General features: G+C 27.4%; 2 protein-coding genes across 2 annotated transcripts in view; one reads left to right on the top strand and one right to left on the bottom strand.

The window, feature by feature from the left end:
* Positions 1–1,201: 1,201 nt before the first annotated feature.
* On the top strand, positions 1,202–23,370 carry LOC111639142 (nose resistant to fluoxetine protein 6-like). Its single transcript, XM_023384931.1, has 15 exons — positions 1,202–1,714; positions 14,842–15,077; positions 17,101–17,215; positions 17,295–17,382; positions 17,451–17,548; positions 17,624–17,797; positions 19,028–19,121; positions 19,200–19,292; positions 19,353–19,521; positions 19,814–19,899; positions 20,531–20,653; positions 20,741–20,861; positions 20,930–21,116; positions 21,188–21,330; positions 21,409–23,370. Exons 1-15 carry the CDS (start codon positions 1,324–1,326, stop codon positions 21,619–21,621), a joined length of 2,331 nt encoding a protein of 776 aa, XP_023240699.1. The 5' UTR covers positions 1,202–1,323; the 3' UTR covers positions 21,622–23,370.
* Positions 23,371–24,357: 987 nt separating this feature from the next.
* Positions 24,358–27,899, bottom strand: part of LOC111639140 (nose resistant to fluoxetine protein 6-like) — a 24,469-nt gene continuing 20,927 nt past the window's right edge. Inside the window, exons 9-17 of the mRNA XM_023384928.1 lie at positions 26,841–26,934; positions 25,907–25,999; positions 25,676–25,841; positions 25,519–25,598; positions 25,318–25,440; positions 25,125–25,245; positions 24,873–25,059; positions 24,657–24,799; positions 24,358–24,590 (exon numbers count right to left, since the gene is read on the bottom strand). Coding sequence (XP_023240696.1) covers positions 24,399–24,590; positions 24,657–24,799; positions 24,873–25,059; positions 25,125–25,245; positions 25,318–25,440; positions 25,519–25,598; positions 25,676–25,841; positions 25,907–25,999; positions 26,841–26,934 — 1,199 coding nt within the window. The 3' untranslated portion in view covers positions 24,358–24,398. The remainder of the gene's footprint in view (positions 24,591–24,656; positions 24,800–24,872; positions 25,060–25,124; positions 25,246–25,317; positions 25,441–25,518; positions 25,599–25,675; positions 25,842–25,906; positions 26,000–26,840; positions 26,935–27,899) is intronic.

The raw sequence follows: 27,899 nt of genomic DNA, 5'->3' as shown, positions 1-27,899 counted from the left end.
TAAGTATAGAGACATAGAGTGAGATATATTTAAATAGGTAATTAAATGAGTTATACATATATTTCTAATTTTAAATATATACTGGAAACTCTCTAATCTCTAATTTAGAATGAGTACAATTATAGATTTATTTGTTGACAAGTTTTTATCAAGTCGAAATCTAACTTTAGCCAATAGCTGTACCATGTTTGAACCGGTTCCACAAAATGCAACTTGTATTGCTTTTAAGTACATATGTACTTTCGAATCAATTTATCTCAAAGCAATTAAATATATATATAATATAAGTGCAATATAAAAATAGTAAATATATTTATTATTTATAATAAATACTCAAGATTTATATTGATTTTACTTTAAAGTATGAATGAAAGAAGCCATTCAAAACATTGTTTTATCTAATTATTTTTTTATGTAGGTCAATTTTTTTATATAAATATATTTTCATTGATAAATATATTAACTTTTTCCTATAAAATTAAAAAAAGAAAATCTAAATTTAAAGGTGTATTTATACAGAATCGATAGACACACCGTTAATAAAATAGAATGAAAACGAAAGCATTATTTAAGATTTATGCGTTGAAAAAGAGAGAAAAAATAATTATAAACATACAAATTTCTTTGTTTTAGTAAAAGTAAAGAGGACAATATTCTTAAATCTCGTAGATCATGTTGTTTAGAAAAGAATGGGATCGTTACGAAATACCTCTTTATGCAATACAAAGTTGCATGTTTTAGCTGTAAAAGTATTTAAAATTTTATTGTTAGACACTTCTACTAGTAAAAGTTCAATTTTTTTTAATCTATATTTTAATAATACATATGTATATATCAAACTAGGAAGTAGCTGTAGTAAATCAAGCATGCCAATAACAATGGGTACGAGCATAGATACCAATAGGATTAAGCATTATTAAACCTCGTTATCATTACCAGTATGTGTTTTCCTTGTTGCCTGAAGAAGATGGATTCACAATTCAAGTATAAAACCTTTAATTTTCGTTAAAAAAAAAGGTATTTGATTATATTTTACAATTTTTCATAATTTAAGTAAATAGTTTTTATGTAGAATCATTAAATACTTTCATTTAATTTTTTAAAATTAGTATTTAAACTTTTAAAATTAATTATTTTTAAAAAATATATAAAAATTTCGAAATTTAATCCACTATAACAATTATTTCGAAAATAGAAAAAGTGTTATTGACTCATAGGCAGAGAAAACAGAAAAGGAGTTTCAAGGTCTTTCCTCCAACCAGTTATAAAACTGCTCTTGGGTATGATTCTAGTCGGATCAACCATACCAGTTAGAACACAACCATGCGAACGATGAAGCTGACTCTCATATATTTCCCTTTGCTAATTGTGTTCGCTAAATGCCAACAAACTGTAACTAATGCAAACTTAGTGACATCACGAAGCCACGATGATCCCGAAGAAGATGGTACCGATGTATCTTCTATGATAAATATGACCGTAGCAATTTCGACTACTGAAATCCCGACAACTACGATGACTCCAGAGATGCAAGCTGTTAAATCATGGGAGGAAATGGAAAAATCTTTGAAAAGTACGGTCGAAGATATCATCAAACAAGCTTTACCATTTTTCCTAGAAAAGAGTTCGAAATTGAAAATATCGGGACGTTGCCAAGCTCATTTGTTACAATTGGTGTTTGCATTGCAGAAATTAAAACCATGGGCATTTTACAGTAAGTATTTTATTTCCCTTTTAATAAAAATATACTCAATAAATATTTAAACCAGTTTAAGTAATCGGTTTAGTTTTTATTTACGGTTAAAGTTTATATTTAACCAGTCGTTCGTTTATGAAAAAAAATGCATTCTTTTTTTTAATGCTAAAAGTATTTTTAAACTATTAAAAAGTGAAAGTTGTTGGTACACTTTTTGAAGAAAAGTGAGAGTGGAACCTGCACGTGACTGTTCCACTTTTATATTTTCCTTATGCGATTAATAAAAAAGAAATTTTTTTTTAAATTCTTTCATTTACGTTTTTGCGATTTATGTTATAAATTCACGAACAGACCGATACATTAATGCTTTTAAATTCATGAAGGCATTAAAAATTAAACAGCGCATCAGAATATATTAAATATTCAAGATTTGTTGCCAACTTTAATTTTCCGAGATGAAAGAACGAAGAAAAAGAAATGAAAAAAAGAAGAAGAAGAAGAAGAGGGGGCAACTCCATCTTCTTCAATCCACCATCAAAATCGACTTGCAAAAGATTCATCCAAGAAAAAACTCCAAGTAGAAAAATGTCAACAATATATTGGGATAAAGGCTTAGGGACGTAGTTTTAAGTGACGCCTGTGACAGCGAATGCCACTCAACTTGGATATTGAACCATCTCTTTTATTTTTTTTCCTTTAAAACTGACTTTTCACACCGTTGACAGATGCTCTTTCATTGCATACTCTTCAATAGTTGACAGTCGAAATTAACAAAACATTTCTAATGAACCAAATGTTTTATTCCCGTTTTCTTACGTAATTTTTGATCAATTCGANATTGGAAATTTATTTTATTTTGTTTATTTTTTTTGTAGAAAATTTTATTTATCGTTATAAATTGTTAAATATATTCAAAACTTTTGTTTAATTTACTAATAAACGATTATTTTTTATCGTTAATGGAGAGTATATTAATTTGCAATAAAATTACATTTTAATTTGTTTAAAAATAAAAACAATTATTGCAAAATAAGCTTAACTTTAAATAAAAAAAGTGCGATTTATAACATACTTAAACATTTCTTACGATATATTTTCTATAGATATAAATATAATTTAGGTTATTATAATGTAAAAAAGTTAATTTAGTTATCCTTGACGTTAAAAAGTAGTGTTATTGAAGACATGTTAAACGAATCATATTGGAAAAAATTTACACCTTTTTGCAGCTTCTATACCGGTTCTAACTAATCACTGACCCAAACTGTTTGTTAGAAACATATTTTTGTTTACAAAGTTTAACATCCCCTAACAAAACAATATTTTTATTGTATATATAGAAGCCTCGATACTATAAATATAATATGCCTTTATAATTTTCATTATAATTAAATAATTTAATTGATTAATTAAAAATTAACAGAATTTCACTTCTCTTTCAGATATTATAAAAGCTGGATGCTTTTTAAGTTTTTTTTTCTTTAAAACAAAATAAATTGTATGCGTTAAATGTAGCATTTCTTATGAATTATTTATTAAATTATTTTTATATCTTTATTTCTATTCTTTTTAGTAACAATGCATTAAATTCTTCTATTTTCTAAGTACTAAATTAAAAGATAACGAACGCATTGTTTAAACGTGAAACTTATAATAAACGAAAAAAAATCTATCAAGTTATATAGAAATTATCTGATCTTAAACACAATTCATTTAAAAATACATTTACTTGTATAAGGAAAAATATTTTTATTTGGTAACTTTCGAATTGTTTATTCATATTACTATCTTTTATGTTGTTCAAGAGCTTTTAAGTGCTCATATATTTAACATAAAAATTTGCATAAAAGGATGCAAATTCGTGTTAACAAATTAATGAATTATCGATAATACACTTATGTAGCCACATGTTTATTCAGTGTTGCATATGCCGGAAGTGGCATTGTATAATATATACACGTGTGTATTTATATAGATGGGGTCACATATTTTATGTCACACCACTTCATAAATTTCAAGATAATTTTATGTCTAGAAATAGAGACTTGTTACTTGCAGCTGTATATGTAATTAATATGCTATTATAATATTTTATTTTAAAATATAGGTTAAATATGGACCATACACGTGTGATTAATGTATTAATTAAAATAAGGAGCTTCTAAATAATTAGCTTTAATTAATCCTCTTATGGAAAATAATAGAAGAAAATTACTTTCAGAGAGAGCACTTAAGTTTCTTGAATATCGTTGAGAGTAAATATAAAATTTTGATAAGAGATATATTAAAAATAGAAAAGAATTTTCTATTACTTTGGCCTATTTATGTCATTTATTTTCATTGATTTTCATGGTTTTTCTGTGTTGCATCAAATATCATTGATGAAATTGGAGCATTATATTACTTATTTATTCTCATCGTAGCAGAAGGACGTATTAAGTGAATTTTATAGCGTTTACATAATACTGAACTAGTTAATTTTTCTGCTAAAATTGAAGTTAAACAGCGTATATTTCCTTAAAGTACATTTTAGTAGACTTGGGCGCTTTATTAATATTAATTAAATTCTTTTATTTAACATGCTTTTGTATCATGCACTTAAATCTTGCAACTCAAATTTCCTCCACTTCTAGTTAAGATACAAGGCTGAAACTATGAGAGCATATCTAACTTCAATGATAATGCATTATGTTTTATGAGGTGGTCCATCCCTACCATTTTCTCCATTCCCAAACCCGATAAACATAAGTAAATGTAGAATTTAATCATGTGTGTATATGTATATATCTTGTATATACTTGGGGATGGGGCCACCCCAATCAACTCTACTATCACTCTCGAAAAACGCGGCCAATAAAAGCTTGTTTTAATAAAATTTAAATAAATTAAAATTACTGAATTAAATTAAACCTGTTTCTAGACGTTTAGAGTGTAGATAGGAGGAAAATTACTTCAACATTTTACTCTTATCATGGTAATTTTTAAAATATAGAACGTTATTTATCTTGGAGCAATGTTCGAAAGCGCCCGGAAATATATTTTAATTTTTCGTATATTTTAATTATGATAAACTATGTTACAACAAAATTCGATATTAAAATTTTATTTGTATGCTTTTAATTAATTTATTAACGTTCTGGGAATTGAAATATTAATTAAAATAAAGCGCTTTAAAAATCTAAATATTTGATTAAAAATTTATTTAGTTTCTATTAACAAAAATATAGTCAAAACTTCTTGATAGACGTTTTATCTTCTAAGAATATAACATTCCTCCACCTTCATAACTAGAAAACAATATATTTATATAATATAATATAATTATAAATAATAATTTAAGTTAAAAAGCATTTAAAATTTCCAAATATAAGTCAGAGGGTTAATAAATTATAAGTGTACTTTCATCTCTTCTCGTCACTCTATATACTGTCCTTTTAATACTCAATTTGCATGTACAAATTAAAATAAATAAGATTAATATTTAAAAAAGTTGGTCATTTTTTAAAGATTTATAATAGCATTTATAATTTAGTATCATGCATAGAACATTAAAAATATTTTCAAGTAATGCAAAAGTGTTGAAATATTTAATTCTTAATTCTTAACTAGAAATATTGTTGATTTTTTCCTTCTTCAATTCTTAGTATATTTCGCAATTAATTTGAGATGTTTCAAATATAATTTATATTAAAATGAATAATGTAAATTAACTCTTTATAATCTGCTAAGTTGATATTTAAAGAATCTTTTGCTGATAAATAATAAATTTGGATAAATAATTGCATCTTAATATTAATATATTATCCCTGCTGTGCGCTTACCGTGAAATCCTTTAAACATTTGGAAAATTGTTTGGTAGGTAAACGAATGACGTTTTCTATACTTTAACATGTTTAACACATTTTATTATATTCTAAATCTATGGTCGTCAAATGAACCACAATGATTTATATTTTCTTGTATAATTTTAATATATTTTAATTATCTATGAGCACTTCTTTGATAAAATTTTTGATTATATTTTATACCTACATAAGGAATAGATGACGAATGGGTACCTCCCAGGAGGGCTTTCTACGGGAAACAGGCCCCTATTTAGGTGTTAGACATGTGAAGAAAACTCAAAAACACACGGCCAGTTTGTCAGGTGCGAACCCACGACCAGTATTCAATGGTTTTATATAGGCTTTCTTGTCTACTGGCGGATTCTAATTAAGAGAAAATTCTTGAATAATCCTCTAAAGTTTCTTGCTAAAAGTAAACTGTAAATTCTAGACTTTTAATAAACATTTGTACGGTAATTCGAAGACACATCAAAACTATTTCTCAATTTACTACATCGTTTCATAGCACTCCATTAGAATGAAAGTGAGGAAGAATTTACATAAGATTTAATTTTCTGTGTTTCTATCGCCTGAGAGGGATGACCGTGAAGAATTCAGAAATATTATTTTGATGTGTCTTCGAATTGCAAATGTTTATTGTTAATTTGTCCTGGTTTTATTGTTTAGATAATTCTCTTCTTATCAAATTTTCAATAAAGAAATTTGGCAATGGTCACAACACAAGTCCTAGAAAGTACAAAGATTTGTAAATTTGTTTTTTACATAATATCAAATAACGTAATGTTTGACTTGTTTTTCTCTTGACAACTGAATTAAAAAGAAAATAGATCATTGTCATGTCGTAAAAACACGTCAGTTTACACTTAAAAATTATATTTTCTTATGTGAAGTTGTGATCGACAAAAATGGAAACGTCTGGTTACGGTTTTCAAATTTCCATTTTTGTCTCAGCAAATGAAATTACACAAAAATATTGCTTCACGAAACACGAATCTATCATCCTACTCAGGATGTTTGAGTTGCTTAAATTTACAGGGAACATCTATCATAAAATAATTTAATCAAAACCATGAGCAACGTTCGAAATTTTTTCGTTTAAGAGATATTTTTGAATGATGTGTTCTAAATTGCATCTTAAATCATACGTTTGCATGCCACTGAGGTTAGAATTATCATGACCCTATTCTCTAGATCAGCTATTAAGAAAATGCTAGGAATGACTGAAATAAATACCAAAAAGTTCAACACTAATTAAAATGAGGACTACTGATATTAGACACCGTGTAAAATCTAAGACATTAACAAATGGGACACAAAGAAGATTAGAATATATGAGGTACTGTACGTCCAAAGATCAGATGACAAACTCATCAAAAGAATATTCAATTAAAAGAAAAATAAGAAATAGTGCTTCCGGGTTGCCCTAGTAAAAGTTATAAAGGTACCCTGAAGGAAAATGAACTCTGGTCTTAACAGACAAACTATCTTATACGTAAGAAGAAAGACGGAAGAAAGAATATAATATTATGTAAATGATATGAGAATTATTATATTTACAAACTGTATTTGAAATCTTTCATAGTTCAGTTTTATTTGTAAAAATGAAAAGACTAAATTTGCAAGAATGGAATAGGATTCCATCATGTGTCAGTTTATCTTGTATAAGGAGTTTTTGTACAAGAAATCAAGATTTTCTTTTTATTGGTATTATTTACAAAATTCTATTCTAAATATAGAAATTGCCTTATAGTTTCATCTAAAGTAACAAAGCTCAACGGTGGCCGAATGGATAACACCACTAAACGTTGATACTTTGTTACGGGTTCGCGCATCAACCGCTTGGAATTTTCCGGGTTTTCTTCACGTGCCTAATATCTAAATAAGGATCAGTTTTTATGCGTTTATTCCAGGAGATACTCCTTCTTTGGCCTATCACCCATATGTTGTGTTGCCTTATTTAATTCAACCCAATAAGAAATGCGGAAGTTTCCATACTTGCAAATAATTAAAGTTTATTCACTTTCAATCCATAAACTATTTGTATAATATAATAATGCAGTAAAACCTCGATTTAACGGACACCTGGTTCGAACGAATCTGTTAAATTCGAGGTTTTAATGTAGCCTACTAGCTTTCATTTTTTTTAGATAATTATTATCAAATAATGATAATAACCGATTTATTAAAAAAAAGGAAAGTCAATGTCATCTTAGTATAGTTCCTGAGATTAAAAGTAAATAAAAAATGATTGATTTCGATTTTATTATTTGCTGATATAATAAAAGATATTTTTATTATAATAAAATAAATTATAATACTGTCATTTGGCAGTTATTTTAGAAATTCGTTAATATTTCATTATTTTATAAAGAATTCATGTTTTGATTATTGTTCGTGACTGTGAAGTATACAATATAACTTTCGGCAGCGGCAAGCGTTCATGCGTATCCTGTAAGATGCTCGAATGATTTTTATTTTCCACTTTAGTCTGTTCTTTAAGGGTTTATATTCATTAATATTAGTAATTAAATATATATAAATTAGTAATTATTGTGCTTCAAAAATTGTATCGACAGTTGAGTGTTCTTGGATAAGGAATTTATTTTATTTATTTATTGTCTCTGTAAATTCGAATAAATCGAGCATATTCCTCCTTCCTGCTTCCTTTTCTCATTATAAATAGTGTCATTTTTCTGTGATTTTAATATTAATTCGGGAGATTTTATTTTTATCCCTAAAAGGAAGTAAGCTCTTATAGAGATTTTTTTCAGTTTATTAAAAGATACTGTTATATGTAGGAACTTTATTTTTATATTTTATACCAAATATTTTTTATATCTGTGGAAATTGTTCGATGATCAACACGTTGTATTAGTTTTACAGTCACGAATTCCTTTAATAAGTCGGTTCTATTTACAGTGTTATTCAACAGAACTGTTGGCTCACCTGAACACTGGTCGCGGGTTCGCACCCGACATACAGGCCGGTTGCATGAAGTTTTCCAGGTTTTCTTCGCTTGTCAATATCTAAGTAGAGTCCACTTTCCTATAGAAAGTTCATTCCCATTGACAGATGGCTATTGTGTTGCGTTTGTCTTGTCCCATCAAACCAGAACCATTATAAGGATCTCGTCTTTATTTATTCTACATTTACTTATTTGTCTGTCGATATAATTTAATTCTCTGGGGGACCCAGGATCTTATTCTGGAGAGCAACTCCAAGAATTTTTCGTTGGATGGTCTGTCCCGGATATGTCGGGGCACTGTTCCTCATTACTCGAACGCTCTATTGTGGTCCTGACCGAATATAATGGGTCTAGAAGAAAGGCCCTCTTAGTGTCCATAGGGAAAAAGAGGGAAAAAAACAAAGAAATTTAACTCCTTACGCCAAAAAATAACTAAGTCACTAATTAACTCAGTGTTTCTCAACGGGGCGATATCGCCCCCATGTGGGCGTTTTTCCATGTTGAGGGGGCGATTAGTGACAATTTATATTTTGGGGCGAAAACAATTTTCTAGGCGATATAGTTAAACATTATATTAAGAATAATTGGATATTTTATTCGTTATATCGTACAATAATTAAACAAATAACATTATACTAATCATTAGTCTATTCAATGCGTTAGCCTTGGCCCTCGGCATCGGAATTTTGAAGTGAAGGGGGCGATACTACGTTGAAGGGGGCGACGATTCGTTAGAGGTTGAGAAACACTGAATTAACTAGTTACAATTAATATGTAAACAATAATCTATTATGGTTTTTTTCAAAAATTATTTCATTAAGCTGTATCTGGAAGTAATTAAAAATTCAAAAATAAACCAGATTATAACATTATTTTTTAAAGATACATTTAATTCAAGGTATAATATTGTCGAATGTAGAAATTTTATGACATAACCTACTTTTAAGAATATAATTGTCTTTGTATAAAATTAAAAAAAAAAACTAATAAACTTATTCAAAAGTCAACCTTCATAAATACGTCCTTGAGTTACGTCAAATCAATTGCATAATATACTGCAATAAAAATAATAATATAGTAACCGATACTCTTATCTCGCTACTGCAATAAGTTACGCTTATCTTTAATAATATAATTTCAAGTTACTACAAGTTTATATTTTTCATTTTACTCGAGCATTGGATGATACAATAGGCATTTTTCTATATATTTTTTTAAAAATTGACCTTTCTTAACTACACGAATTAATGAGGCGGATGAGAGCATAAGTCTACCGCTTGGGGAACCCGAGATAGAATCCGGGCTAGAAACTCTCTAGGAAATTTTCATGTGCGACAGTGCCTAATTAGACACCTGAGGTGCATGCATAGGAGACCGGATCTCGTCGGAACCCACGAGATCCAGTTCCTTAAAGATTAATTCTATATCTACAACTAAATGTTATGAGTTTATAATGTAGAGAGCATCAGAAAGTCTTAATCCGTCACTGATGGGTAATCTGTCCCGGATATGTCGGGCCATAGGGCGCCCATTGGAGGCCTTTCATGCTTATCGTGAAAAAAGCCCCTCTTAATGCCCAATGGGTGGAAAGAGTCAAAAATAAAATAAAAGCTATGCATATCTAAAAATATAGTTATATTTTACTAAGAAAAATAGAAATCTCACAATATTTATATTAAAAATTGTGTTTTTTTAACTGAATACTTAAGTTACCATTGATTCTTAATTATTTTAGAACGAAAGGATAGATAATTTCTATGGTGTTACCTCATTTGTGTTAATTATTCATCAAAATAAATCTTTGTTTCTTTAAAAATTGATGATTTTATTAATTTTTCAATTTTTATAGCTGAAATTTTAATAATAGATTCATTTCACACATTTTACCTTATCATACGATTGTAATTTAATTAATATTTAAAACCACAATTGTTTTGGTATACCGTAAATATTAATATCACGTCCTAGCCAAAACCTCAGAAACCACAAATAACATATAAACTCAGTTTAATTAATTATGTGTACAGTACAACTATAGCCTAACGAGAGTAGTCGCATCGTTGTACTCAATGAGGAGAGAGGGGTTTACGCATTTTTAGTAATATTAGTGGTGTACAAATTTGTTCTTATAAATCTAATTACTAGTTTTATGAATAAATTATCAGTTATAAAATATTTGAATATTTTTAAAGTTAGTTCTTCAATATTAGGAGATATACTGTACACGTAATTGAAGGGGGAAGAAGTTTGCCAATAGCACTGTATGTACATCATCGTATACAATGGGGAGAGAGGGAATAGTTAAAAAGGGGCTCAAATTTATGGGTCATCCATTAATCAAAGTAATTAATGGATGACCCTTAGTATGTTTTTAAAATATATTGGAACGATGGAATTGCATTTATAAAATTCCATTTTCAGAGAACTGATAAGAAAAACTATAAAATCTCTTGTTGACGAAGAAAACTGTTACATTTTTTTAACTTTGAATATCTTACGATGCATAAAACATTGTTTAAAACGTTAAGATAGACAATAATAATTAATTTTCACAAATAGTTTTGCTGTTATAGAAACCAAGACTTCCAGAAAATGTCATTGAATAACAGCTCAAAATTATTTTTGTCAGCTGAAAATGTACGCAATTTAAGGCTATTAAAGTATTATATACAAAAGAACAAATTGTCCAAAAGTCGAGGATTGTCTGTACACATTAAAAATATAATTAACAATAAAAAAAATACGTCACGTCATGTGAAGAGGGAAAGAACTAAACACATATAATTAATATTTATATTTATTTACGATATCTTTATTAATTTGCATAAACTTTAATAATTTCTACCATTTTAATAATGAATAAACATTTTCGTTTTTATAATTATATTTTATTTCAGAATAAATCTTTACATTAATCGAGACAATGAATTATGATTACCATCTGCAAATTTAAAAATTTCATTTTCGGTTAAGGTCCGTAATAACTTTTTAATCGATTGACCTTCGTAAATTTTAACAATGCTCACTTACAAAAAATTTGTTTCCATTTTAAAAATAAAAAGAATTCCAAGAAGTATACTTGAAGAGTTCAAGGCTCTTCTTAATCCTTAAATAATTTATATTATAAATTCAACTGTTTTGTTATAAAATACGCATAATTAGCTACATTTTATTAATATTAAGCATTCTCTAAGTATATAATATTACAGAAATATGCGAGTATCTATTTTAATTTAGTCTCAAATAACCGAAATTGGTGTCAAGGCATAGAAATTCGAAAAGTAGGTTATGAAAAATAATAGTGTTTTGTATCTATTACAGTTTAAAAATTAAACATAAATTCGTTTAAAAATAAAAAAGAAACAAATTCTTATTTTAAGAATTGAACATAAATTAAAGCAAAGTGAATTGTCGTCCTTGCCTTTAATTATATTTGTCTAGCCTAATACTTTAACATCCTTGAATGATCGTCCGTGTGTTAAAGGAATGATTAATGAACTCCATAATCATTATTAATTTTTAGATATATTCAGTCGAGATTGATAAAAAAAAACAAGTTTTACTTATTGTTTTTATCTAAATTGAGAGTGTTGATTTATATAAATTAATATATAGTAGCAATTCCCGTTTTTGTATGTTAACAAGAAACACGTGTGCTAATGTGTAAAAGTACGAAAATATACGGAAGTCAAATAGTGTTGAAATACAAATTCCTATATGGAAAACACAAGGAAAACAACAAGATTATAAAGCAGACCTCCAACCTGGAGATATGATATAAGTAAGGAAAGTAACATAATTTATCTCTGACTTCTCCTAGAACTTCACAAGTTTCGAAACCTTTCTTTATATGTCATCAATTAACTATGCAAATATTACATAACGTTAACATTTAAAAAATAATATTTTGTCAAAATGCTATAGAAAATTTTTAAATGTCATCTTTATTTTTTTAATTAAAATTAAATTGTTGGATAATATTTATTTGCAATTTACCTAATTTATTGCTGAAACAATAGCCTACCCCTTCTGGGGCAAGGGATGAAATTCGGGTAAGCAACCCAAGGAATTTTTTATTAAGTTGGACCCCGTTCTTCACACTATAAAAGGATTATAAAATTTTCAAAATATTAGTAAAGGTTACATTAAATAACGAAGAAAGTAATATAATAGAAATAATATTCTATTTTAAAAGTCATCTTAAATATTGTTTCTAAAGATGACTTCCTAAGTCTTACTTTATTAATATACTGATGTGAGCGAAACAACAGTAGAAGGAAGTAAAATCGAAAACAAAGATTTAAAAATTCTACGTTACACTGATAATGTTGTAGATTTAACTGGAAAACAATCTACAGAAAGTAATACAACTCAACAAACTATTAAAAGATATTAACCTAAAAATCTCAACTTCTAGAAAAATGTTATGACAAAATCAAATACACTATCGAGATGTAAGTTGGAGTTTTAAGATTAAAATACTTCGGTTCAACGGGAAAAGGAGAATACAAGATGAAGTAACGCAACGAGCAGCTAAAGCAACAAAAATTAGAAACTGAAATGATCTCATTTGGAAAAATAAGTGGACTACTTACATACTGAAACTAAAACAAAGTAACAGCGGAAACAATGTAGAAGCAATAGGAGGTCATAATAGAGAAGAACAAAATGGAACGAGTATTTAGATAGAAGATATGAAAAACTAATATAAAATTAAAGTATAACAAGGAAATGATATAAGGATACTGTCCAGGAGTATGTCGATTTGGTCGCAATAGATAATACGTCTAATGCTTCAAAACTATTTTAATTTGTTATTTTGATAAGCAATTAATCATCTAAACAATTGTATCTCCGTTCAATTTTCCTAAAATTTTTTTCTAATATTTTATCGTTTATATATCTAGAGGACAATTGTTAACTTTCATTATTTCGTGTTTAGTTTTACTATGTTTATCTTATTTTTATTTTCTTTTATCTCTCATACCTTCTACTGATGAAATTATTAAATTAATTTAGCAGGGAAATATAATTTATATCATATCATGACTACTATTGATTAATGCTATTATTTATTATTTTTTAAGAAAAATTATTTGAGAATTTACAACATTGTGTGACTTAATTTCAATATTTTATATTAAGAAACAGAGTACTTTTCTGTTAGATTTTATTAAATTTTTCTGAATATTTTCCAATGCCTTGCGGTAATACCCTTGCTATTTTATTGTTTTACTTATTATTAAAATGCGCCTGTTTTTTTATACCGGTTACAGATCAAGTTTGTAAACGTAGTATCCAGTATATAAATAAATCGCACTGTTGTTGATTCCAATTATTTCCATTTCATTGGAAATGCCTCAGTATAGACTATTGAATGATGTGCATTTCCAAATGTTTGTAGAAGCTTTCGATAGTGATGAGGATGTTTTTGAGTATTTCATAATTCTGATATGAGCCTGAGACCTTATCGGAATGTCCAAAATATTTTATCAAAAGATCGAAAAATCAACGATACTAGTCTCTTATCAGCAGCCAGCATTATCTGAAATACCCAAGAGTTATACAATACGTCTGCAGTAGAATCAGCGAAGTAAAATTTTCATTTAAGCCATGTTTTCTTAGACTATTGAAAATAAAATAATAGAAATGAATATTAAACTCTTTCAAAGGTAGCTTCGTCGTTAATGTTCTTTCGGCCTTGCATTGTTGATGTGTAACATTTATTCAGAATTTGTAATTTTTGAAATTATAATTAAAGTATATTTTTTTATTCAAATATAGTGATCCTGTAAATTATAATTGGAATCTTTTTAAGTATCCCTACATTCCTTCTAAAATACTGGCTTAAACTTAGAACACTCTTGAATACAGTATATTTGGAATTTACAGTACTTAAAATGAAAATCCGGATAGGATCTGGTCCCAATTAGTCCGGATTTTCGACGCTTCACTGTATTTATATATATATAAATGTGTTCCTCTATTTTAAATAATAAAAAAAAATATTTTTAAGAATTTTAATAGCTTAGAGGAAACTTTACTTTATCCTTGAACATAGACTGTAATTATATTGTTTTATGGCATAAGCATTTATTTCATGTTATAAGCCATAATTCCTCGTACAATTAGCATATTATTTATACCATCAAGTAATTGTCATTGAATAGATATACATCTACATACAAAAATTATATATTGTTACAATAAATTTTATATAAAATTCTTATATTATTTATTAATAAGTTAATAATTAATTTATTGTTTGAGTCATAAATAATTTTATTTTGACAGTAATCAAAGATGCCAATCATATAATAATTTGTTTGTTATAGTGTTGGACGCATTGGGTAAACCATTAACAGGAACATTAATGGGTTCTGTTTCTTCATTCGGTTCCTATGACGAATGTCTCGACGTTATGGTTAATAACGAAAGAAGTGGAAAATATTTGTTCCAAGGACAATACTGTTCGTTAGAATTGCATCTTCCATTACCTCCCAAGCCTAGATATTATCGAATTCAAGAAACGTTAGATGCATTTGCAAATTTTAGCGTCGAAAAAGATACTGTAAGTATTAAATACTACAAATTAAATTCATTATTACCTGTTAATATTGACTAGGTTTAAGGAGTTTTTATTAGGAAAATAGAAAAATATAGACACGAAAAATTCTTTGAAAAATATTGTCCATAAAGAATGCACTTCATAAAATTCTTCTTTTTCGAATTATAAAATGAAACAGTTAAATTATCAGCATACTTTTAATAAAATTATATAAATTGTCCTATAGAGTAGGCTGTGGAGTTAATGATAGGGTGATTTTAATCGCTTTACTGTATAGTAATAAAGCATAACAGCAGGATCAACTACAGTATGTCTATATCTCATCTTGTAGTTCAAGTAACAGAGAAATACACCAGAAAAGTTCATTCTTTTATACTTGGATCATTCACTATACGTATGTATACTGGTACTTAGATGGGGCAAAATACAGTCTGCCATGAGACTGATAAAGGCTATAGATTTACTTATAATAGTTTTTCACCGGGGTGTCTGTATGTTTTTTTATAATATGCCAAGATTCACATTTTTGCAATAGGACCTTGACTCACCTCGTCTCTCTCGCTCTCCGACCTACCTACCGCCCATCCTACCAGCAGGAGGAGCTTACAAAATATTGGTATACTGCTGATAGGATCATTCTACTTACGCAGCGATCCTGCTGTTAGCGCCTACCAGCAGAATAGCTTGCTGTCAATTCTATCATTAGTGTAGCCTGAGTAATTTCATTGTTAGTAATAATACTTACTACGGAACAATTTCAATCTTAAGAAAGTTATTTAAAAAAAAAAGTATTAATAAATCTTAATTATACTATTTAATGTTCACTTAGGAAACTTTTTGTTAAGTGTTTTCTGTCTGTTAATAAAAGTTTAGAAATGTAATTTTTTTCATTTCCTGCTCGTAACTTAACTGTAGTTTTTTTTAATGTTGGAAATGTAAAATAAAATTCAGACATGGCAAATTATCAAAATTTCATAGCATATAATGGAAGCGATATATATTACGGTCGATTAAATGTAATAACATTTAAAAATTAATCTACATTTTGTCTATTAACGATGATTTCATAATTCAACTTTATATTAATAAGAGTGCAATTTGAAAAAATTGTTGACCTATAAATTTCCACTGTCGTCTGTCTGTTCATTTATTCATCTGTCTTTCCTTAATCTCCAGAATGGTATTAAATAAATGAAATTCAAGAGCAGATATGGAAACTTTAGAGATAGGAGGCCCCGATTAACTGTATATGACCTTCCAATGCGAAACGAAAGTCACGTTGTTTCGATTCAAAACTTCCCCTGGAAGATATTAGATAGATAACCGGCAGAACTCTATTGTTAAAGGAAAAGTACGATGTACAGGGGCAAGCGACTACAGTACTAATTTGCGGTGGAGAGCACATATTTTAAATGAAATTAATTAAAATATGATTAAAAATTTTACTAACAAATATAATTAAGAAAAATTAATTTATGCGTTATTAGAATAATAAATCATCATTTTATATAGATTATTATGTCGACATACTTATAAAAATATGTAAAGTATTCAATATTTTTATAAAATTTAAAATAATAAACTTTATATAAATATTTCAAGAACATTTTTTACGATCGAGTTTTTGTTACAAACCAGTCTATTATCATGAATCTTATTTTAAAAAAATATATATTTTGCAGTTAAACTTGATTACCTTGAATGTAGTCGGTGCTATCATTATTTAATTTAAATTCAATAACAATTTTAATTATTATTTACGAAAATCGAATTACACTTACAAAATTAACTCATTGTTTTCTGTTCATTTTAAAATAATTAAGTTAATTTAATTTATTTAATTAGATTTAACAGATTTTTTAAATCGAATTTCAGTAGAATATACTAGTTATATTTATACAATATATTTTCCCTGAATTTTTACGAGCCTCGTAAAGAAATGATTCTTATCTTACTGTAAATGTAATTTTATTTATTTGAAGTTTTTATATTCTGTAATTTATTGCTGTTATTAATATTTTGATAGATTCTTAGAGATATATCCAAAATTGCCCATTTATTTTATTCAATTCCCTTTCGTTTGGATCTCTGTATGCCATCAACATGTAGTAAAGATGATGTCGAAGAAATAATTCGAAGTTGTAAGTTTAATTTAATGTATTAGATGATTGAATTATCATATAAATGTTGTTATTTATTTATTTAATTATTTGTTTTAAGTTACAAGTGAATACGGTATAAGATCTGTGGTAAAAAGATGCGAGATCAAAGAAGAGTGGAGTGCAGATAATTATGAAATTGGAATTTTGTAAGTATTGACATTAAAAATTTCTTATAATTATTCATTAAATTTTTAATTGATAAATCTATTTTCAGCTGCGCTTTTGGAGTTATTCTTATAATTGTTATCTTAGGATCTTTATTGGAAATGTTTTACTTATGCTCAGGAAATTCTCATCAAGATTATGATGAAAGTATGCAGCGTTGTTTTTATCGTTTGTAATTAAGAAAAATATGTAAAATTAATAAACATTTTACATAAATTTCAGAGAGAACAGTTTCGAAAATTTTGCTTTGCTTTTCTATATATTCAAATTCCAGGAAGTTATTTAATACAGAAGTAAAAGAAGATAGATTATTAGTCATTCATGGACTGAAAGCTTTAACTCTCATGTGGATGATGTTTGCAAATGTCTATTTTGCTACAAACAGATTATGCTTTAGTAAGTGATTTTTAAATTAAATGCTTCTTCATTACACAGTGTGTCCTATAAGACTGAAAACAGAGCAATTATTTTGATATTTGTGTTACCCTTTTTCACGTAATGCTGTCTCTGAGTAAGAAGAAACGAATTCAATTTGGTTGGTATGGGTCCACACACAGCATGAAATTGCTAAATAGTACACAGCAGCAGTGTAGCTGTAGCCCGTTACGTACACAGCAGTGTACGTTAGTACACTGCAGCAGTGTAGCTGTAGCCCTTACGTACACAGCAGTGTAGATGCAGCCCGTTAAAGTCTGGCTAATTCTCGCTGATACCATGCCTCACTATCAAAATAATAAATTAATTTCTCTTCACTCAGTGCCTTGCTTTTCCCGTAAAAGATTAAACCAATGTTTTTGAACGGGGGCGATATGGCCCTCTTGTGGGCGTTTTTCCATGTTCAGGGGGGTGATTAGCAACAATTTATATTTTGGGGGACGAAAAACAATTTTTTGGGCGATATAGTAAAACATTATATTAAGAATAATTAGATATTTTATTCGTTATATCGTACAATAATTAAACTAATAACATTATACTAGTCACTAGTCTATTCTATGCAGTACGAATTTGGCGTTAGCCTTGTCACTCGGCATCGGAATTTTGTAGTGAAGGGGGCGATACTACGTTGAAGGGGCGACGATTCGTTAGAGGTTGAGAAACACTGGATTAAACAGAGAGCTACATAACGCCTGTTTACAAACTTATGGGACACTCCATATTCTCTTGTATAATGATAAAAAATCAAAGTCCATTAATGTTTGGTTTTAAATAATTTATAGAGCTAGGTATTTATTATATTAATGATTTTGTAAAGCAAACATAATAACGGGTTTTTTTGTTGTTTAATAGGGGTGACTTACTTTGTTCATTGTGCGTAGCTATGTGCCTTTTGTATAAAGAATGCCTTATGAAAATATTTGTATATATAAATAATTTAAATATGAATAATTTTGGTTTTGGATATGTTCCATTTAAGTTCAAGGTGTTCTTGATCTCTCCATCCATTTTTGAAATAGTCAAGTATATTTTGAATGATTTACAGGGTATAATTGAATAACTTATAAACATGAAGGACTCTTAATATAAAATATATATATATTATATTGTTAGTATTTTTATTATTATTGTATCGTTATCATTTAAAAAATTTTGAAAATTAATTAAAGAATTTCTGAAAATGTTAAGGTACTCTTCGACAAATGATCAAATTTCCTGACATTGAAATATTTCAAGTGCTTATAAATTTTTCTCTTTCTGTTGATAACCTCTTATTTTCCAGGTAAATTATTATTTTTTTTACATTTAAAACGATTAAAAATATATAAATATATCGCTAATTCTGTATTTATGTTTATAGTGGAGTAATTGTAGCGTATATGAGTTTAAGATCGGTAGAGAAATTTAATCAAAATTTTTCTATAATTCCCTTTTTGTTAAAAAGAATTTGGAGGTGAGTATTTCGGCATTTACACGTATATTTTAAAAACGTATTAATTAAAGCAATTGTTAGGACTCTGCCTTCTTTGATGCTACTTATTGGAATATCGATGCTGATACCAATGTTTGGATCGGGACCACTGTGGAAAGAAGTAATGAATCCTCATGTCGAAAATTGTAAAAATAATTGGTGGACAAATCTGCTTTTTATTAATAACTTCATCACCAAGCCTGACAAAACTGTAAGTAACATTAATGGGCATTCAATAGCCTAATTATATTTATAAAGTAAACCGATTTCATTATGAACTTATATCATTCTGAAAAATCTAAACTTTAGAGATTGTTAGCTAAATGAAATTCAATTCAATCAGTATTTCCTACTTTTTATTTACTGTAGCATACTTAATGATTCAAATGAGAAAAACATCTAATTTCTCTAGAAGCAATTGTATATTACTTAAATTAATTATAGTTTATTTTATGTTTAACAAAAATTGACAACGTCATATTGATTTTTCCTTTATTGTTTAGTGCTTTACAGATTCTGTATACTTTTCTGTGGACATTCAACTATATATCATTTCATTAATTGTATTTATACCTTTACACATCTTCAGGTAAATATTTAATAAAATTAATAATTTTATATGATATAAATTTATATAATTTAATAATTTCGCATAGTAAATATGATTATAAATAATAGAGAAAGGGTGGATGTTGATAAATTTTTAAAATATATGGTTAATGAAATGTTTAAAATTAATTTATCTGTCTCTAAATCATTAGATAGAACTAGATTTTATATAATTTAGCATAATTTAATGTTAATTTTAATAATTTAATGAATGTACTTGTTTATTTTTATATTCACTCTATCTAGGTATGTTTCACTGATATAGCGCATTGTATCAATAATATGTCAGGCGTTAGAAAGGCCTCGAAGTATTCGAATCCGGGTCATAACTGTACATGGGACTTTTGACAACTCAACTCAAATGGTACATGCGACCTTTGCAAATCTCGTGGTGCAAGGATTGTAACAGGATTCGAATCCGGGCTTTTATGCTTCCAGGCAGAATTCAGCGTGTATTTTATTACTAAATTCTCATTTCTTGATAGTCTCAATGTAAGGAAATGAGAATAGGGTTTTCGTATGTCATTTGCGCTATATAATGAATAAATTACGAAATTGGTAGTACTATAATTCGATTTTTTTCCATTACTAACTATTTTTGTTATGTTTAGATCCAACAAATGGGCCATGATATTTAATTTTCTTTTAATAATTGGATCAATAATATCAACAAGTGTTTTAACCCATGTCTACAAATTACCACCTACAATGCTATTTACATATTTGGATCCAGAGTAAGAGAGGAAAAAAATATACAAAATTACATAAATATTTATATATATTTTTTTACAGTAAATAATATTAAAGAATAATTATTTTAGAGATCTGAATGATGTTAAAGATAAAATTTTTCATAAACCCTATTGCCATATCGGAGCTTATTTTATTGGGATTGCAATGGGATGGTTTTTGTACAAAAATAAAGATGCAAAAATGAAAATGGTAAATATAAACTAATTACTTATAAAGTTCTAATAGATTTTTATTAAACGTGAATTGAATTTTTATAGTGGCAGCATATGATAGGATGGCCAATTTCTCTAGCTACCAGCATGGCCGTTCTATTTGGAGTTTACGAATGGAACAGGGGCAACGTTCCCAGCGATTCTGTGTCATCTTTATATGCTGGATTACATAGAAGCGTGTGGGCATTAACTTTAGCATGGTTTACAGCTGTTTGTTATTATGGTCAAGGAGGTAAAAACATTTTTCATCAGTTATATGGCCTCTGCTATTAAATTTCTTAAATAAAGTCTTTCTGTTTTTAGGTATTTTCAGGAAGTTGTTCACATGGAAAGCATTCGTGCCTCTTAGTAGATTAACTTTCGTATCATTCTTAATTCAGTATATTGTATTATTAATCATCTGTGGATTTTTGAGGGAGCGTATTCAACCTAATCATATCATTGCGGTTAGTTAATAATAATATTAATCTTTCTTTTTTTCACACATTATCAATGATAATTTGTTTTGTTTATTATTTATATAGTTCTTTCTTGCCTGTGGATTGTATTTGATCTCATACTTAGTAGCGTATGCGTGTTGGATACTCTTTGATGGACCAGTTCAATCTCTCAAAAAGATGTTTTTCGATTCCCAAGAATTGGAAACAAAGCATAAAGTTCATTTTATAAATGATCAATATTTAAACGAGAAAAATACGAAAAAATATGATTTATATAGAATTAATTCGGACGCTTAAAGTTTTTAATTATTACTTAATTTTAATAATAAAATCTTTGTAAAGTACTACATATCATTCTAAATGGCATTTTATTTTGTTGTACTGTATTTTATATTTATGTACAGATGAATCATTAGGAGTAAAACGATTTTGGGAGATGATATATTAAATAAAATTAAGCAATACAAAATTCTTTTTACAGAATTCATGAACTGAATTGTGCAATTTAGCTCATAGATCATGTTTATTGTAGCAATATCTTAAATCAAAAGTACAATTCTTTATACTTTTGATTTAAGATATTGCTTTCTGTATTTACTAATACGAAAAAATGTCTATTCTCCGTGGATTTCCGTTAAGAAAATTATATCTTTAATTAATCATTGTTCAAATTTATCTGTATCAGAGGTTCTTAAACCTTTTTTTGTGCCATAGATCTATTTGGAAATCTTTTGAAGCCTATGAATCTTCCTTCAGAGTAATGTTTTTAAAGGAACAACGTAATCTGTAATTAGATAATAATATAACGGGAAAGAATATGCTGTCTAATCGCATCACTTATCCGAAGTACAAATTTTTGTTTTTACATTTTTCCCTCTTCATTTCTTGAAGTTTCAAGAGTCCAAAAATGTAAAAATTGGGGAGGGGGTTATTTTGACCGATCGCCATCTGTTAAATTTTATATAACAGTCGCAGTTTGGGAAAGTAAAATATAATAGCCAATCATTGTTTCATATTATTTAAGGATCAATGTGTTGATTAGATTTCATTTATCTCCAGTTCGATAGACGTTTCATCTATCGAACTGATGCACTTTATTGTACAGTACTTGGTTGGCTATATGTTAATATGTTGATTACAAATAATAATAATAACTGTTCCTCAGATCAGACTTAAATTTAACATCATAAACGTAAATAATATTTATCAATTTATGCAAACTGTCCTTTGTCATCAATATTTACTTTCTTATCACATTTTTATTTATAGGAAAAATGTGGCAAGACTTGTTTGGAAGTCAAATTTAGACTTCCTTGAATATATAGGATAGGTTATTTAAAGTTATGCCTTTAAAGAAAGTATTTGTATTTTCAATTTAAGTATTTTCATGAATATGGAGGAGCTGGACTCAAAGCATTGGAGAGCCCCTTAGCATATTTTCCTAAGGCTCTAAAATTTCTAGTTATGCCACTGTTGCCTAAATTTATGATTGAAGGAAATACTAAATTTCAGGTTAGTGAGAATAAAGATGTACTTTTCCCCATTTAAATTCATAGATCAACTAAAATTAATGTATGGACATTCAAGGGATCCATGGATCTCAGGTTGAGTCTTCATCTACTGTATAAAGTAAATGTAAATCTTGTTTGAATTTCAGAGGGTAAACAAATCATAAAGTATAATTTTATTTTATAAATGATTGACATTTTGCTTGTATTCAATTATATTTTTGCTTGATTTTATCATTATCATCATCCCAAAGTTATTTTATTAATGCTATTAAAACACATTCAAAAACGTAAGTAACAATATAGAGCTGTATAAAAAATGAAATACCAATTAAAATATATGTATATTTAATTAAAACATTCAATATTCATATTTATATATATTGAATGTTTAAAAATTTTATAATTAATATTTTTAAATAATAATATTGTATATATATTTTACAACATTGTAGTTACTGTGGATATTCTACAGATAAATTATGTAAAAATATTAACAAATTGTGCCCAATTTTAATCAAGAAAATGTTTGTTTTAAATGTTTTACTAAAATATAGAATTGTTTTTATTATTTTACAATATAAATAAAGTTTATATAAATGTTTATAATATATTCTTGCACCTTTCAAATCTTACTCAATATTTATAAAGATGAAAATACACAATAGCCACCAACAAAATAAATATAATAAAATAAAATTTATTACAAACAACATACAATAAAAAGCTCATAAATAATATCTACTAAATTATACATATTTCTTATATTAAATTTATTCTAATTTTCTTTACTTTCAGAAACTATTTAGACACTTGTCAAATGTAATAAGAAAATGGTTATATACAAAATTTTCTTATTACATTTGAAAATAAATCAGTTCCATATTTTTAATTAATTAATTCAACAGTTTAAATTTTCTCTTTCTTTTCTTTATGAAATGATGCAAAGTTCCTTTATTTATTTTTATGTATATAAAAGGTGAAGTGTAAAGACTCCACTCAAAATAATTCACAGAGTTCATATTTGAAAGTAGTAAAGGAAATTGCAATATTTTATAGTTTTGTAATAAGATTTTGTACTTCAACTATTCAATGATGTAATTTTATTTTGAATTTCTTAATAAACAATTATTTGTTTATGTGTGTTTACATTGTTTTCATAAAATCTTTCTCTACATTATATATACTGTATATATAAATTTACATTGCAGAATAAGAATGAATATTTACAAATGAATAATCACTAATAATTCTAATATAATAAGAACTATATATATATAAATCATAATAATTCAAATGAAACATATATAATATACATCAAATATATTCTAACCTTTCCAAAAGTTATCGATCTCTGCACTCCTGGCATGACACCTGTACAAGTAAAAATCATTTCTATTTTATACTTTACTTTTTACTGAAATATTCGTTGTTTTAAACGTTTTTACGTTTTAAAAAATGATAATAGATGCTGTACGCAATTTAATATAATTGTGAGCAACGTAACGCTCACGAAGCTCACGAACAGGAGGAAGAGATCAATATTTTGGATGAAAAGTGGCACGTTTAAATATCTTTCATGCTTTTTACAATGACAGTATCCTTCATTTCTGTCTGGTCACCTTCGCTATGACCCCATTTATCGGCAAACTTCTGTATGAATAATTTTTCCAATCTCACAAATGGTGCTTCGAATATTAATGTATATACAAATGCTAATCCGAATGTTACACATAAATGGCCTAAAAACATGTATACCTAATTGGAAAAAACTTTTATATTATTTGCTTTCTTATAAAATTAAATATATTTTATAATACTTACCATAACATATTGGCTAAAGTGTATAGGAGATCTGGCATAGCTGACGTAAAGATACATCATCAATGGATGCAATAAATATGCCAAGTAACATAGACGACTTAACGGAACAAAGCATTTCCATGATAATATCTCGTTGATAATGCCTATAATTTAAATTTGTGTAATGTACAGTACACAGAATCGTAAAAATAAAACTTATTTAAAGAATTATCTTACCTCCATGGCCCGTAATGCATATTATGGTAACCCAAGCAATACATAACGTCCAAATTGGGCGGCATGTAGCAGCGTAGAGTAATGTTATGGGCAAAGAAGGCATGTAACCGGAATTCCACATTAATGTACCATATACGATAGTAACGCTAAGAATAATAGATACAGCCCATCCCAGAATTTGGCATATCTGTTTAAATTATTTAATATTAAAAATATGACTATTTTAGATAATTTTTTTATAAAAATACTCACTGTTTTAATAGTTAATTTGTTGTGTGTTACAAGTAAATATCCCGCTGCCATACCAATGCAATAAGAAGCAAAGTGTGTATAGGGTTTGTAACCGACCGTATCTAAAAAGTCATTTACATCTCTAAAACGTAAAAAATTGTCAATAAAATTATAAAATATCGGCACTATTGTAAATTATTTATAAATATGTCACCTTGGATCTGGAATAGAAAATAGCGAAACAGGAGGTTGTTTAAAAAATAAGGTTAAAGTACCAACAATAGCCATGGATAAAACTATCCCCCCTGCAATTAGTAATTTTCCAAGACTCGGTTTTCTGTAAATAAAACAATTAATAATGTTTTTTAGAATAATAATTATTATTTGATTTTATTAATTATCAAATGAAACATACTTGTAAAGTGTTAAGAATATGAGAGGTGATAGAAGATAGAACTGCATATCACACGATATATACCATCCGTGAGGAACACACTAGCAAAAATTAAAATCGCTTTTAATATATTGAACGAATATAAATTTAAAATCATTTAAATTTATATTTTGCTTACAGATTCGGAAGTTTTAATAATATTGCTAATGTATAATAGATTTGTCCACCAGTTTTTCTCGCAACCATCGACAAACGGTTTTAAAGTTTCCTGCCAAATTGGCCCAGATCCATAAATAGGTCCCATAATTATAAGGCCGGTAGCCAGCATAAATGCAGGAGTTAATCTAAAATTGAAATAAATTTAATTTCTCAAATTATTAATTGTTGCAATAATGAAAATAGCAATTACCTCCAGTATCTCCGGAAATAAAAATATATGATATTAAATCTTCCATTGCACTCTTGCATTTTTTGTAATGTTGTGTAGACAACCAGCAATCCGCTAAAATGAAATTCATTTATAATTTAATAATAATATTTTTAAATTAAGCAAATACTACGTATATTATTAAAATGCTAATAAAATTATTTTATAACATTAAATTTATTGTATGAAGTATAATTAACGCAGATAATAGGCTATATAAAGTCTATAATCTTCGAAATTATTATACGTAATTGCAATAAGTTAATAATTTATTTTATAGTAATTAAAATTTCATATTTTGTTTTATTTGAATAAAGATGCTAGGAAAATTTGAAATGATAATTGATCATCTTACACGTATACAAATTCATTTATAAATCATTTTTAATAAGAATTTCTTATGAAATATTTAATCAAATAATAATATTTTCACATTAAAGTAAATTAATTTTTAATTTTTTCAGGTCTTACTATAAAGAGATTTACTATTTAGTCCTGGTACTCATAATTATGAGGCCTCAAAACATTTTTTACAAATTAAACATTCCATTGCATTTTTCTTTGTCAAATGTTATTATTTTAAAAATATAGCACAATATTTTAATGCCGTTCTGTTTTTTTCAATATACCGGGGGGCCTAGAAAGGTAAAGAGACCCGGGCCTCTCTTGACCTCTGAGAAGTCCTAATTTCGCTTTATACGCGTAGATACAGATGTATTTACGACATAAAAAAATAAGGATAACATTACAAGTTTGTCAATTATTAATTATCAAAGAAAATTGTTATTTTGTTCCGAAATATTTATTAAATAAATTTTTAAAATAACGAAATAATTCTAAATACTTTTAATTCTTTGCTTAACCATAATTTTCCCTCGTCTATGAAAACAAACTCAACTTTTCTATTGTAACTAACCTGAGAAAGAAGAACGTATCAGCCGCAAATCCTGCATTAAGTACAACTTGAAACATGATTCCGTATCCTAGTTCTTTAACTTTTGACAAAGCAGCTTAAAAGAAATTTAACAATTATAAATTGTTTTAGTAACTTTAAAAGTGGAAGATTTAAATTTTACTTAATTTTAAGGTTAAATAATAATAATTAATAAGATAAACAAGATTTAATTGAAAATGTTATTATTATTATTTTTTTAATTTTTTTAAGAATCTTGTAAATTAGAACTTTTCCTTATTGTTTTAACTCTTCGACATCTATTTCCTAGTGTCTTGATGTTGTAAATTGTGTTTGGCGCTGCAATTTTCAGATTGCAGATACATTCCCACTGTCGTCCGTTCGTCTGTCCTTTGTTAATTCCAAGAACGGAGTTAAATAGATGAAAACCCGGCATTATGACGATATAACAATAATTTATTATATATTCTTTCGCCTGTGAAGGTATTTTTTTACATTCCAATGGTCAGAGATAGTCTTGTTTACCCACCAATATTCTTGCCTCTGTTCAAGAGTTTTACTGCATATGAGAATATTTCAAGAAATAAATTAAACTTACAAGACAATAGTAATTAGAATGTGTAAAACCTTACAACCGAATAAATAACTAGAGGAGAAGGTGGTATTATGTAATTGGGGTTCCCCCAATTACATTTTAGTGAATTGTAAACAAGGTAGCATAACTACACCTACATTTTTTGTGCGAAAAGTACTAGTAACTATTAAACTAAATGTTCCTAATTAGATTTTTCGCTAGTGTAACTATAAGTATGATTTTTGAAGGCTTTTGTACAAAAAGTCAGATAGTAGGCTTAGAGAAAATCGGGTGGTAATATGGAACCTTACTGTATACTTTCAAAAAATGCTTTAATGTAGCCAAAAACAAATAGGAAAGGACAAAAAATGTTAAATAATTACAAAATTATTTACTCCAATGTATTTTATCGCAAAAATGCTTTTATAATAGAAAAATATGACCTCCATCAACAATATATATTCCAGCAGCTCTTTTTCGATATTCTC

The sequence above is a fragment of the Centruroides sculpturatus genome, unplaced genomic scaffold, assembly GCF_000671375.1.
Source record: "Centruroides sculpturatus isolate CEXI.00-Female unplaced genomic scaffold, Cexi_2.0 scaffold1228, whole genome shotgun sequence".
NCBI lineage: Eukaryota > Metazoa > Arthropoda > Arachnida > Scorpiones > Buthidae > Centruroides > Centruroides sculpturatus.
The sequence above is the reverse complement of the archived record's forward strand: the minus strand, read 5'-3'. Positions and strand labels throughout refer to the sequence as shown.